We start from the raw sequence: 14,445 nt of genomic DNA on the forward strand, positions 1-14,445 counted from the left end.
CTACACTACATGTATTATAAACATAAAACTTGTAATTACACAATATTTTCACAAAATACTAATTTAAAAAATCACAATTGGATAATGTGTTGTTCGCAGACCGGTTGAAGATATAATGGAGAAAGGATTTTTTAAAAAAATATTTTTCACCAAGATTCTACACATGTGTGGAACGAATTGCGAATCCTTTGCGTGTCGTTTTTATTCTTTCGTGATAAATTTGGAAATACTATCTAAATAAAAGAGATTTGTGTCGCACAGGGTGTTAGGTTCAATCCGTTTATTTATTGTTTTATTGTTGTAAATAGTTAAAAATGATCCTTCTACAATTCTTCGTTTGAATAAATTTTGTTCGAATTGTAGTACAGTCAGGTTAGAAAAGTCCATATTGTGTTTTAAAGTATAAAATATGCTCCGCAATCATAGTTTTAAATTGCTTCGGATTTTTTGAATTATATTTTATGTTGTTGTAAACGTTTCATTAAGTTCTGGCTTGTTTACTCTTATGTGAATTAAATTAAATTAAAATTAAAATATTATTTAAAATGTCCTTTCTCCATTATATCTTCAACCAGTCTACGAACAACACACTATCCAATTGTGATTTTTTTAAAATAGTATTTTGTGAAAATATTGTGTAATTACAACTTTAATGTTTATAATACATAGTGTAGTGCATTACCATATCTTGATACCATGGATTATAAAAATTTTCCAATTTAACACTAAGATTAACTAATTGTAAGCACTATTTACTATTTTATTTTTTCTTTCCACTCCAATTCAATTGCTTTAGTTTTTAATTTTATTTTTAGTTTCCACTGAATGAAGGCTAGGATTATAGCCGAAACGTATGGATTTAAAATAAATTTTTGAAAGCAATTCATGTTTTTTATTGATGTTATGCCCGTTATTATGACATAATACATATGTCAACATCAAATTCAGAATCATACAATATATATATATATATATATATATATATATATATATATATATATATATATTAGACCATTTTAAGGACCACCCTAATATATATATATATAATATATATATATATATATATATATATTAGGGTGGTCCTTAATATGGACATTTTCGATTGAATTGATAAAAAACAATTCTCTGAAAGTTTTAGCTCTTAATATTAACTTTTAGATAGAGCGCAATTCAATCTAACTTCGTATGGAAATAGCATGGGAAAAATTTTGAAAATAAAATAAAATTTTTTAGGATATAACTTAGCGACAAATGAATTAAAAGTGAAAATTCGTGTCATTTTTTATTGAAAATTCGACGCTCCGCAAAATGTTTGAAAATTTTTTCATGCTATTTCCATACGAAGTTTGATTGAATTGCGCTCTATCTAAACGTTAATATTAAGAGCTAAAACTTTCAGAGAATTTTGTTTTATCAATTTGAAACCATTTGAGCCCCTGGGAGCAAGGAAATTCGAAAATGTATCCTTTGTATTGATACATGTATCCTTTATCCTTACCCAAGAATCGAAAAGGGAACCTCCTGAGGCAGTCACGGTCCTTCCCCATCGCTAATTAGAGGCGTCTCTGGAACAAAATTTGGATGCATATATACAAAATACACGAATTTCGTCCAATGACATTCCCTATAGGTCCAAATTGGTGGTAGGCATAATTTTTTATTCGAGAAATCCTACATAAATTTGACAACGCGAAACGAAACGCCCGTGAATTTTATTTTTTTGGAATTTTTTTGACAGGGAAAATGACAAAATTAATAGCTGACTCGGATCAGGGGAAATTCATTTATTTTTGGTGATGACATGGAAATAAATATTTGTTTTTAGTAATTATTATATTTTATATATTTTGTAAAGCCTAAAACTTAACCCACCGTGTTTTAAAAAAAAGTCTTGAAGTGGTTAATGGATGTTTATTAGCAGTTGCAGCAAAAATTAAAATTTGAAACTTGTACTAGAGAAAAATTTGTTTGGCAAAGTAAAAAATTAATTATTTCATGTTCACTAACATAATTTCAAATTAACTCACCTGTGTCAGATCAAAAGTAAATTTTTCAAGTCACTTTGCTTGTATCATTTTATTACAAGGCTTGTATTATTTTATCACTTAATTGTTATTACCAAATAATTGTTAGGATATATTTTTTCCACTTAAAATATTTGTTTAGTTCCACTTAATGACATTTGTTATTTGTTACAATTTGACATTTTATTTTATTTAGTTGACATTTTATTTATTTATAAATAAAAATGACACAACTTTTGCGCACCTACATATGAGTATGAGAATAACCTTGACGAAGGCCATGGAGGCGGTTATGATTCATATTAGAATCAAATTTGATATTATTGTGCTATGAGCATAAAAAACACTTGTTGAATTAATGGAAATGTAGATTGTTTAGTTTTGAACGAATTTCTCAAAGACACTATTTAGTTTCTCGGGAAAGTTTAGAAGTTATTTGAGAAATACCAAATGAATGCATTTTCTATTGTTGCATTTTATCTAAAAATAAGACAGTTCGTGGTTTTTGCTAGGGTTTTTAAAATATACAGAGACGCTATAGAGTCTTACTCTAAAAATTAATATATATTTTTCTCTATGTAGATATTAATTATAATTTTCTAATTTTTAAAATTTTTGCTAATTTACCAAAACTGGAAAGAACTAAAACTGAAAGGAAATAATTAGAAAGAAACATTTTTTTTTTTAAATTGCTTACAAAAATAAAATTAAGTCATATTATTTTTTTAATAATTTGTTAAATATAAAAAAATTAAAGTAACTCAATCGATGATAAAATATTTAGAATTAGTAACAACCAACAGTTTATTATAAAAAAGTTTATTATTAAAAATAATATTGAATTTTATTCTCCAAAAGTATACTATGATGATCTTGAATTTTTAATTTCAATAGTGTTTTATTTTTATTAACAACAAATTAATGACATATGTCAAAATTATTTAAATATTTTGAATTAAATTTTATACATTTTTTATTATATTTTTTTAATAAAATTTGAAAATGAAAATACCCGAGTTCGATTTTCCTTCAGACACTCGGGTCACTCCTTTGAGGTACTTGGGTGAGTAAAAATAATTAAAAAAAAAAAATTATATATGAAAGGTAAATTTTATTTTAGTTTTTTTACAAGTTTGATAATTAATGAAATATTGATAAGATTATAAGATGATAATTATTGAAATATTTGTTTTTTTATTAAAGTTTACAGACAAAATGTTTGATGAAAAAGTGCTTAGTATACGAATTCTTTTGGAAAATATTTAAATATAAATATTTTTTTATTTTTTATAAAGATATTAAATTTTAAGTGATTTAAAAGAAGTTTAGGGAAATATTGCTGAATATTTAGAAAATTTACATCATGTTTCTTAGATAAAATTTAACATTTTTTCTTGCTAAGTTTGAAACCAAAAACTGTAAGTCAATCAAAATTGCTCCCAAACTTTGGCATTTTTTTGTGAATGTAATTAAATTTGCTAATCCTCGCATTCTAAAATTTTTAGTAAATTGAAAAAACATTTAAATTTGTTCGTCTTCAAAAATACAACTAGACAGAAAAAAGAGATAAAAAATTTCCTTTATACTAGTGATGCTGCATTTATTCCTATAACTCGTCATTAGAGGTCTTGACATCCAATGTAGCGATTTTATCTCTAATAAATTTTACTACCTTATTATTTTCTTGTCTCATATTTTATCTAACAATATGTATTTTATTTATTTATTATTTTTTGCAGGTTATTCTCCTCTGATAGCATGCTGTATAGAGGACCTTCTGCCCTGCAGATTTAATAGAAGTCTTCGACATGCAGGACATTTGAGGTCCTTCTACATTGGCATGGACGTGTACCAAAAAGCCTATCAGACAAGTGTAAGAAAAATCATATAAATACTCATAATAAATCATATATAATTTTATTTATTTCAGGGTGTTAACGAACAAGGTTTGCCCAATAAATTAGTTGCTTTCGGGGATGTACTTCTTTGGAATGGTTTGGCGAACGGATTTCTACCAGGAGCGATTATACACGAGTAAGTAGACATAAACATATATATACACATATATATTTCAAATTATATTAATTTTATGAATTAATAGTGTGTCTATTATTTCAGGGCTCGTTATTTGATTTCGAGATATTTGAGACTCCGTTGGGCACCTGGAATTTTATGCTTGGCAATGATTCCAATGATGATTTCTCCTATTGATACAGCCACTCAACTGTTTATGAATGTTACCTATAGGAATTTATTGGGGACAACTTATTAAAAATAAAATTAAAATCATAGATGATAAATACAAGACAGTTAAATAAAATTTTGACCTATAGGTTGATATTGATAAAATATTTTATTTAGACTAGGAAATATAGTGACTTATATATAAATATATTAATATAAAAAGTCACAAAAACAATCAATTCAAGATTTTCATAATAGAAAGTGAAACTTAACGTACAATTTATAATAACAAATTTGATAAAACAATTTATATATGAAAAATATTTATGAAATATAAGGCAATAAACAAAATTAAAATATTGGATAAACAATACAATAATAACTAAAAATATAAACCAATATTGATAATTAATATTATAAACAAAGTGATACAAAATATTACAAATTATAATTTGTCTTGTAAAACATTATATTTTAATTATATAAGGTTGTCAAATATCTCCCTTCCGCCTTTTTGTATTATAAATCGAGAGCAAAAAAGCGGAAGGGAGATATTTGACAACCTAATATATTGTGATATATTACATTTCAAATTAATATAATTCTAATTATACATATCATTATAATAGTATAAATTCTGAATTGCATTGTAATATATGTTGATTACCATTTTTTGCGTCTTTTTTGTATTTCAATTTCAAATTTAAATTACCCGCCTCCAAACTTCAACACGAAGTTCGCCCTTGGCAATACTTTTGCAACCAACTTCACACCGTATAATTTTACCTGTCTGACAGTCGTCAAGAAAAGACTACTTATCATTCGGTTTTCACAAATAATACAAAAACCAGGTCAGTAATTAATAAATTGCATTGCACATGTCGATTACCGTAATTTTTTATTTATTAATATGTTGTTTTAGATTATTAAAATGATTGGAGTCCGCGCCATCACAAAGTCGTCCCCAGTGGTCAGAACTCTTTTGCAACAGACCAGGAACTTCAATGATGCTTATCCAGTAGTATCAGGGCCCCCAAGGACTAAGATTTCTACTGCTGTAAGTAAAAATAATATATTTTACTTTTATTTTGTTTTTTTAATAGTTTTATACATTGTTACATAACTTGTTAATACATAACCTATGACTATTATATTACAATTAATGTCAAAATATTTTAATTTTGATCATATTTTGGAGAACTTTCACCACATAAATAGTTATATCTTCATTCTGGTTAAGGATTCACCGCTGATAATTAGATTTGTAACTTTTATTATTATGTATTTGTTAATTTTAATTTGTGAAGAGGTATCACATTGTAGTTATATTCCAAAAAATTCTACCGTGTTATGAGAATCAGTTTTATACAAAACAAAGCACTAGTACAAAATGAGGAATTAAGTTCTAAAAATTCAAAGAACATGCTATTATTTTTAAACAAGTCATACTTATTAACTGAATTAAATTATTAGAAATTAAAAATTTCATTATCATAATGAAGTATTACTTATTGTGAGCATTGAATTTTTAATAAAACCGTTGGAATATTTGCTTTTATTATCATGAATTTTTAAATGTAACGCCTTGTACGTATTAAATCTTTTACCATGATTTTTACAGCATCCATTTAGTCATCTTTTGCTAATTTTTTTGTCTATTATTACTTTTTTTCTGGTTGTAGCAAGATTTTCTTACTTATTTCACATTATGCTAATAATTTGTTATTGTTGTTGGTTAATTTTATATTATTCCTTAATATATGTTTTATTTTTTAGGAGAAAATTGTCCATGGAGCCGTCATCACAGTCGGTTGCTTGGCCATCCCCGCTTGGGTGCTCCTCCATTTGCAAGAATACAAAGGAGAACAATAAACAATGAAAATTCTTAGTAAATGTGTGATAAGTGTAAATTTAACTAAATACAAAGGAATAAAGTAGAATTTTATTTTTATTCCATAAAGGAATCTCATCAATTTCAGCCTTATGTTGTATTATTAATAATTAAAAGGCATTTTATAATAACTTCAATATTTATTTCATATTAGTGCTGCAAATATGCCTAAATTTATATTATAATACATTTTATAATAATCACATTCTGTATATATAGAAGCTTATATAAAATTTTCATAAAAATATTTAAAACAACCTCACACCTGTCTTTAAGTTTATAAATAAACTTAATTGGTGTGATAAATAGCTGTAAAAGCGTTGCAAAAACTGCAGTACAGGTAAATTAAATAAACAACCAAATCTTTTTTCAAAAGCTAATGAATTAATAAAGCTTATATAAAACAATATTCTTTCTTCTGCAGTTTGTGCTGTGGTGCGTTGATTAAACAATAAAACTAACTTAATTTAACATTATTCACGACGCAGATTATCAAGTCTAGCTTGCAGATCAGCATCGGCATCAGAAACTGGAGCACCTCCTCCACTACCTGTTGATTTTGGTCCGGAGCCACCACCGCCACCAACAGCTGTCGCTACAGGTTGTTTCATACCTAGAAATAATAAATTAATAAATATAAAATAATCAATTAATTAATATTAATTAATCAATTAATGCATTTTCAGGTTTTTTTACCTGAAGCAGCTAAAGAACCAGAAGCCTGCGGCAGCCCTGACAAAGTATCATTCAATTGTAAACCTAATTCATCCAAAACTTGAGAAACAATAGCATCAGACTCCTCCTCATCATCATCTTCCTCCATAGCATCATCAATCGAATCATTAATCATCTCTTCTTTCATATCCATAATTTCTGATTGTTTTTCAAACTCATGCAGAATTTTCTGTATCTGCGGCATATTTAATTGCTTATTCATATTCTGCATGGCTTTTGTAACGCCTTTCATGGCTTGAGCCATCGTGTTTTGGGATTTTAAAGTTTGTATTTTTAAGGAAACCGCTTGAATATTTGCTTTCATTATCATGAATTTTTTAATGTAACGTCTTGTACGTATTAAATCTTTTGCCATGATTTTTACAGCGTCCATTTGGCCGTCTTTGGCTAATTTTTTGATGTCTGCTATTACTTTTTTTTCTTGTTGTTCCATGCGCATTCTTTCACGGTCTAATTCACGAATCGCTTTGTTTAGGGCACGCTGATTCTTCCTGAGCATCTCATCAGGGGTCATCCTGTGCCCGAATAACCACTCCATGGTAAAGGAAATAGATAAACTAGAAGGATAATAGAAATATAAAGGTAATAAAAAATTTTGTTAGATGAAACAAATTTGGAACTTGGTAATACAAATGTTAAATGAAGGTGTTTAAGTGTTACTCAATATTATAATTCATATGTTTATGTAGTTATAAAAAGAATTAACTAGGCATTAATATTAGTCTTTATTTACAAAAACTCTATAATAATCTATATTAAAATTTGTAACCCTGAAACTAAACAAATTTTACAATAATTATTCACATAAATATATGAAATGTACCAGAACTCCCCAGAATGACAATCAATTATTTTATTTTGGTAATCTTGTACTTAATTTGTTAATTACCTTTAATTATTTAATAATTAATAATAAATTGTGTAAAAACTGCGTCACCAGGTTATCTGTCACTTGTCAAAATATTTAGAAAATGACTAATGGTGTTGCCAGGTGTCACTGTTAACTTCAAGTGTGTGCGCGCGAAATTTAAACACAAATTAAATATTTTCCAGACTTCAATAAATGATGTTAAGTATTGTTAATATTGTTTAGGTTGCAATTCGGGGTGGTTTTAAAGTTTTTTTATAATATTTTTTATCATTTTTGTGAGTATATTTGCTTGTCAATTTTGTAAACACAAATCGTCCATCTTTAACAAAATGGCAGTTTTTATGCTGATATCTAACTGTCATGCTGTGTTCTAATTATATCTCAAACTCAGACAAAAGCGTTGTAAACAAGTCGAAAATAATATTAGCTTGACGTTGCATTTTTTAAATACTAAGTGTCTTTTACCACTTTACTAATCCATTAGATCTAATAATGAAAATTACAGTTACAACACTGTCGGACGATATATTTGTTTTAGATGTATCCGAAGATTTGGAACTTGAAAATTTTAAAGCATTTTGTGAAGTGGAGTCAGGTTTTCCTGCTCCCGAGATCGTAATTGCATTTAATGGAAGGCCTTTGATGGATGATAAAAAGTCTCTGAAAGATCATGGGATAAGGGATGGAGATGTCGTTATTTTGCAACACATGCTGCATACATCTTCTTCAACACTTTTACAAGGGGGACCAGGTAATAATAATACAATAAGTGTCTCATACTCATAACTTAATATAGAATTACCTAAATTCGACTAATCTTTTCTAGAATTGCCTAATTTCGACTTCAGCTCCATCCAAATACCAGGATCATCTTTGCCGAGAGCAGCTGCAAATCACAACAGCTCTCAACAAGGAAATTCAGGTAGCAGAAACCCTCCTATCAGTGTCGCACCTGAAGATGACCCCGGGATGATTCGGGACATGTTTTTAGCAAATCCTGATCAACTGGCTTTACTCAAACAAAATAATCCACGCTTGGCGGACGCCTTGCTTAGTGGAAATTTAGGTAAAATATTATATATATATATATATATATATATATATATATTACAGTTTTAGGTTTATCATTAAAATTATAAGAATATTTACGTTATTTTTTTTAAATACTTTTTAATAACTCTGGATTTAGTACACAAAAAATTTGATATAAAATATAAAAGAACATTGATTTTAAATTTACTTAGAATATCGTGGCGATTTGCGGGCTTTTCATAATCACTACCAAACTACTTCTAAATTCTTATTTTTAATCCAAACTTTTTAGGACATCCAAACATTTCAATATGTTTATTATTGCTTGAAATAATATTTTTGAAAAATTTTACTTATTTATTTTGGAGATTTTATGTGATTTATTCTATTAAACAAATCATGCTGCTTTATGTTGGATTATTTTATTGTAATTTTTTATTATTTAAAATATCCAAAATTGCATCTTAAATATTGCTAGTGAAAAATGCAAAGAAATTATACGTTTCTTGAATTATATTGAAAAAAAAACTATATTGAAAATTTCATTTGCGAATCTCGTTTTGGCGCCCCCTAAAGCGTGCGCGCACATTTTTTGCATGCATGGCATTAAAGGTAGGACCGGCCTTGATATATATATATATATATATATATATATATATATATAAAATTTTTATGAATCTATGTATCCTTTACCAGATACTTTTGCCAATGTCCTTCGTGAGCAAGTTGCAGCCAGAGCCGAAAGGCAACAGCAACGCTTACGAATGATGAATGCTAGTCCTTTTGATACAGAGGCTCAAAGACTGATTGCCGAAGAGATTCGACAGAAAAACATAGAAGCTAATATGGAAGCAGCGATGGAATATAATCCAGAGACTTTCGGAACAGTTGTTATGCTGTGAGTAGAAAAGATAATTAAATTAAAACTTGGAAAAAAGTTAATAGAAATGAAATTAGTGGATGTTTTGAAATTAATGTGTTATTATTTTTTACAGGTATATTAATTGCCATGTAAATGGATTTCCAGTGAAAGCATTTATTGACTCAGGGGCTCAAACAACAATTATGTCTGCATCTTGTGCAGAAAGGTGTAATATAATGAGATTAGTTGATAACAGGTAACCTTCATAGTAACTTTAACTTTAATAATATTTATACTGTTAACGGGGTTATTTTAGTATAGAAATTCAAAAAAATCATATTTTTTTGTCATGTTTTCAAAGTTTAGCTATTTAAAAATATGTGTATGAGAGGATTTTTAAAATTGTAAATTATTTTTGAAGATACAGCTGTTTGACCATGATAATTCACTTCTGTTTTCTTCCTTTTTCGGAACTTCAAACGCGTTTTTCTCAAAATTCTTTTTTTTTCAATACTATGCCCACGTTTGCTCGAGTGCTACTGAACCAATTTACTCTCTCAAGCATATACTAGTCTCATCTTCAAATTCCAATTTTTACTATGTTTAAAAATTTGAGGAAGTCAAAAAAGTGGAAAAAAATGGGCTTTGTTAAGATTATTTTTTAACTTAATCTTAGTATATGCCATTGCGACATCATTATAGATTAATAACCTTTTTTTTCCATTTACTAAAAGGTTGTAATTGTGGACACCATGACATGCCAATTATTTTTAACCCTCCAACTTCAACAAATGTTAGTTTTTAAAATTATTATTTTTTTGTCTGTACTTTTTTTCTGTACTCTTGTAATGTTAATGAATAAATTTTAAAAAAATGACAATAAAAGATTTGATGCCTTTACATTATAATACCTCTTAATAGTTTTCTACATTTATAATTTCACAGCTCTTCAATGCAAATAATTACAATGTTATTCTTATTTTTTACAGGTGGGCAGGTATAGCAAAAGGTGTAGGAATTCAGAAAATCATTGGACGCATACACATGGTGCAAATCCAAATCGAAAGTGATTTCTTAACGACATCATTTTCAGTTTTGGAAGAGCAGCCTATGGATATGTTGTTAGGACTTGACATGCTGAAAAGACATCAGGTGAGATAAAAAAAATATGACCAAAAAAACAGCATTTTAGCATTCTACTTGTATTTTAATATTAATTTATAAGTACATAACTTGCTTTTTACATTATGGCAGTCAATTATTAGATTTGATTTTTCAAACATCTTCATACCAAGTTCAATTTGTAATTGAAATTTAATTGTTCATTCATTAACATTTAAGATTAATAATTTTTTTGAATAACCCGTAATACGAGCGTTTCGAGATAAGAGCCGCCAAAAGAGCGATTCGTTGCTTCGACATACGAGCAAAATTCGAGTTTTAGGCTGAAAAATGTTGATGGCAAAACGAAAATACGAAAAATTTTGTCAGTTGTGACAATGATTTTCATTTTATAGAAATATTTTGGCTATTTTATTATTGTAACTTATTTTATAGTTTAGTAATTTCGATTATATATAAATATTAATCGAAAATGAAAATTTTTATAAGTCTTTACGTTTCAAAGGTTTCTGAACATTTTGGCATACCTTAGAAAAAATGGCGTGTGAGTGCGGATACAAATTTTCATTGACGATTTCGGTAATAAGGGTCAATCGATTTGAATAATTTAAAAAACATTCGATTTGTATTGATAAGGAGACGTGCTGATTAGTTTTTTGGCGAAGGCAGGTCTTGCCGTTTCGGAGATACGGCAAAAGAATCATAAATGGTAATGGTCATTTTTTGAGAGAACGGAGCGTCCGATTTGAATAATTCAAAAAACATTTTACTTGTATCGATGAAATGAATAACTTATGAAATTTTTGGTAAGGCAGATCTATCTAGCGGTTTCAGAGATTCATTAAAAAAGTGTCAAAAAATGCCTCAAAAATGATCATTAGACATATGCACATCAAATTATCACATATTTCATAGATATTTTAATAGTAATAAATTTTGTTTACTTTTTTATGGGTTTCCTACCAATGCATATTCGTTATACTGCTATGCGACGCCCACGCGCTTCGATATTTCGTTTCTATGCAGTTAACGTGTCGCGAATGCTTTGAAAATAAGTTCAAAATTTCCAAAATATTTCACAGAATAAAAAAAAAAAATTTTTTTTAAAAAGGTCAATTTCAAAAATTTTAAAAATCTCAAGAATCGATTTTTTTACAGTTCTAAAAGAACACTGAATCTTTAAAAAAAAAAGAAAGAATTTTTTGGTACGAGAAGTTCCAGCAATTTGCCTTAAGGCACGATGCCATGCGCCACTAGTTATATATATGGATGATTCATGAAAAAATACTTGTATGTCAAGTTTAATTATTCAGTACAATTTAAATTGTTAAACAAATTTATTTTAATTTATATAAGTTGACCATACGTCCCGATTTGGCCGGGACAGTTCCGGATTTACACCTTTTTTCCCAGTTTTTTTAGAACCATTATTTGTCCCGGATTTAGATCTTTTGTCCCGAATTGTCCCGGGTTTTTAAAAAGTGTAGAGAAAGTCTAGACTGAATTTTCGCTCTTATAGAATATAATATAACTTGTAATCCAACGATAAGTTCTTACTAAAAGTCAGTACTTCTGTACAGTACTTCTGTTCAGTATTCATTTAAAACAAATTGATTTTTATTGCATTCTAAAATAGTGGTTGTTATTTTAAAAAAAATTAGTTTTGTTGCACTAACTCAAAATTACCGTCCCGGTTTTGATTTAAAAAAATATGGTCACCCTAATTTATTTCCGATTCAACAGATTAAACGAATAAACTTATAGCATTATTTATTACATGTTTCTCTTGGTTATTAATTCATTATCCATTTTTCTTATTTCAGTGTACAATCGATCTAAAAAGAAACGTTTTACAAATCGGAACGACTGGTACAGAAACTCCATTCTTAGCGGAGTCTGAATTACCAGACTGCGCAAGGTTGTCTGGAGGTGTCGACGACCAGGAAATGTTAGATAAGAGCGCTCGGGAGCACGAGCAAAAACAATTAGAGACTGCACTTGAACAAAGCCGACAAAGTAAGTAAATTATTAATAATTGATATAATAAATGGAAATTGGGATTTAAATAATTAGATACAATTTTTAACTGTTTATATTGAAGATACATTTTTTTGCTTTGACTTAAATTTAAACAATACAATTTGCAATTTATATCTTTTGAACACCTTTAAATTATCTGTAATTATATTAATTACAGTGCCCAGAAACGTTCTTGTATGTCCTAAAATTATAGCTTATTATTCCGAATTTTAATGAATTTAAATAATTCAACCAATTATTGTAGGATTATGCATAAACTTTTTTGCCATGTTAAATTTCATTAAAAACTTTCACGAAACATTTTACTGAACTGAATATCTTAAATATGATATAAAATCTTTTTTTTTTGTTGACTATAATGTTTTATTTGAATCAGAATAAGTAATTTTTAGCAGGACTTCATTATTCTTGTATATGCTATATTATTAACTTCCCGTAGGGTAGTTATAGTAATGGGCCAAAAATCGAACAAGAAAATTTTTGCATTTCTCGACGTTTTGGCATACATCAGAAAAAATGGATGTGTTTGTGTGTGTGTTTTGTGTGTCCGCATTTTTTCGTCCACGTTTTCGGGCGCGCCGATCAACCGATTTGAATGGTTCAAAAAACATTCGATTTCTATTGATAGGGAGATGTGCTGAGTAGTTTTTGAGAGAACTTAGTATCGGATTTGAATGATCTAAAAAAACGTTCAATTTGTAATGATTGGGAGAAGGGGTGATTAGTTTTTGGCAAAGACAGGTCCCGCCATTTCGAAGATACAGAGCTAAAGGTGCAAAAAATTGCAGTTTTTGATTGACCTAAGCGTCCGATTTGAATGATCTAAAAAACTTTCTGTTCGTATTGACAAAACAATTGCTTTGGAGGATAAAAAATATTACATCTTTTTTTATTTTCCATAAAATATTTTTGTAATTTTCGATTAAAAATTTTAATCAAAAAATCACCCAGGCTAAGCACAGTCTAAGCGCCACTCTGGTACAAATGATCACCCAAGTGCGTTTAGACTGTTTAGAGCACTTTTTTAATTTTGTGAAAACTATTGAAAAAATGTAAAAATGTCGCCAAGCTAAGCACAGTATAAGTGAAAATGTCGCATAGAATTATTTGCAAATGCAAGTTTGGACTGTGACTATGTGGGAGCACTTTTTCAATTTTGTGTAAATTAGCCAACTATTTTTTTTTAAAATTGAATTCGAAATGAAATGACGATTGTTAATGTTCTAGAGATAAATTGATTTATTTATGATTTACATTTGATTTGCTCAGATATAACAAACAAGATAGCAAAAATAATGAAAGTTACAGTATTTGTAAAAATATATTTGAAAACGTTTAAAATTTCTCGAATATTTCATTACGGTACGGGAAGTTTCAGCAATTTGCCGTAAGGCACGATGCCATACACCACTAGTATTTTACCTGATAAATTTACCTGATGACTTTGAACAAAAATTTCAAATTTTAAAAATTCCATATGTTAAAGTTGTTTCTAGGTACTAAAATACTCGTAATGTATCTTGGAGAAAGGGGTTAAATTTAAATATCACCAAGTATCATTAAGGGACCTGAAGGTATTCAAAAATCTTTAAAAATCGATCACGTGATCAATGGGACCCCTTGTTTCAAATTTAGTCTCCTTCGACTTGAAACATCGAAAAAACATAAACCTGATTTTCTCATC

General features: G+C 28.2%; 4 protein-coding genes across 4 annotated transcripts; 3 read left to right on the top strand and 1 right to left on the bottom strand.

Annotated features, from left to right (window-relative positions):
• The first annotated feature begins 3,026 nt into the window (after positions 1–3,026).
• On the top strand, positions 3,027–4,296 carry LOC113367759 (mitochondrial fission process protein 1-like). The gene is made up of 4 exons (XM_026609338.1): positions 3,027–3,087; positions 3,764–3,897; positions 3,955–4,058; positions 4,143–4,296. Exons 1-4 carry the CDS (start codon positions 3,027–3,029, stop codon positions 4,294–4,296), a joined length of 453 nt encoding a protein of 150 aa, XP_026465123.1.
• Positions 4,297–4,991: 695 nt separating this feature from the next.
• LOC113368178 lies at positions 4,992–6,145 on the top strand. Its single transcript, XM_026609745.1, has 3 exons — positions 4,992–5,059; positions 5,131–5,265; positions 5,985–6,145. Exons 2-3 carry the CDS (start codon positions 5,140–5,142, stop codon positions 6,078–6,080), a joined length of 222 nt encoding a protein of 73 aa, XP_026465530.1. The 5' UTR covers positions 4,992–5,059; positions 5,131–5,139; the 3' UTR covers positions 6,081–6,145.
• Positions 6,146–6,524: 379 nt separating this feature from the next.
• LOC113366622 (charged multivesicular body protein 2a-like) lies at positions 6,525–7,792 on the bottom strand. The gene is made up of 3 exons (XM_026608258.1): positions 7,724–7,792; positions 6,796–7,391; positions 6,525–6,712 (listed from the first exon to the last, which is right to left on the bottom strand). Exons 2-3 carry the CDS (start codon positions 7,370–7,372, stop codon positions 6,573–6,575), a joined length of 717 nt encoding a protein of 238 aa, XP_026464043.1. The 5' UTR covers positions 7,373–7,391; positions 7,724–7,792; the 3' UTR covers positions 6,525–6,572.
• A 292-nt stretch (positions 7,793–8,084) lies between these two features.
• On the top strand, positions 8,085–12,745 carry LOC113367760 (protein DDI1 homolog 2-like). The gene is made up of 6 exons (XM_026609339.1): positions 8,085–8,456; positions 8,532–8,771; positions 9,434–9,635; positions 9,733–9,855; positions 10,589–10,751; positions 12,545–12,745. The coding sequence occupies exons 1-6, from the start codon at positions 8,198–8,200 to the stop codon at positions 12,743–12,745; spliced, it is 1,188 nt and encodes a 395-aa protein (XP_026465124.1). The 5' UTR covers positions 8,085–8,197.
• Positions 12,746–14,445: the final 1,700 nt, after the last annotated feature.

This window comes from Ctenocephalides felis, unplaced genomic scaffold, assembly GCF_003426905.1.
Source record: "Ctenocephalides felis isolate EL2017-DRISC unplaced genomic scaffold, ASM342690v1 CF-g0.4_SCAFFOLD_01170, whole genome shotgun sequence".
Taxonomy (NCBI): domain Eukaryota; kingdom Metazoa; phylum Arthropoda; class Insecta; order Siphonaptera; family Pulicidae; genus Ctenocephalides; species Ctenocephalides felis.

Excerpts from the sequence above, each read along its gene's own strand:
- LOC113367759 (XM_026609338.1), top strand. The coding sequence starts at position 3,027 with ATGAAAATACCCGAGTTCGATTTTCCTTCAGACACTCGGGTCACTCCT. Across the intron at positions 3,088-3,763 it reads CACTCCTTTGAGGTACTTGG|GTTATTCTCCTCTGATAGCA; the intron begins GTGAGTAAAAAT and ends TATTTTTTGCAG. Across the intron at positions 4,059-4,142 it reads CCAGGAGCGATTATACACGA|GGCTCGTTATTTGATTTCGA; the intron begins GTAAGTAGACAT and ends CTATTATTTCAG.
- LOC113366622 (XM_026608258.1), bottom strand. The coding sequence starts at position 7,372 with ATGGAGTGGTTATTCGGGCACAGGATGACCCCTGATGAGATGCTCAGG. Across the intron at positions 6,713-6,795 it reads TGGTTCTTTAGCTGCTTCAG|GTATGAAACAACCTGTAGCG; the intron begins GTAAAAAAACCT and ends TATTATTTCTAG.
- LOC113368178 (XM_026609745.1), top strand. The coding sequence starts at position 5,140 with ATGATTGGAGTCCGCGCCATCACAAAGTCGTCCCCAGTGGTCAGAACT. Across the intron at positions 5,266-5,984 it reads GGACTAAGATTTCTACTGCT|GAGAAAATTGTCCATGGAGC; the intron begins GTAAGTAAAAAT and ends TTTATTTTTTAG.
- LOC113367760 (XM_026609339.1), top strand. The coding sequence starts at position 8,198 with ATGAAAATTACAGTTACAACACTGTCGGACGATATATTTGTTTTAGAT. Across the intron at positions 9,856-10,588 it reads ATGAGATTAGTTGATAACAG|GTGGGCAGGTATAGCAAAAG; the intron begins GTAACCTTCATA and ends TATTTTTTACAG. Across the intron at positions 10,752-12,544 it reads ACATGCTGAAAAGACATCAG|TGTACAATCGATCTAAAAAG; the intron begins GTGAGATAAAAA and ends TTCTTATTTCAG.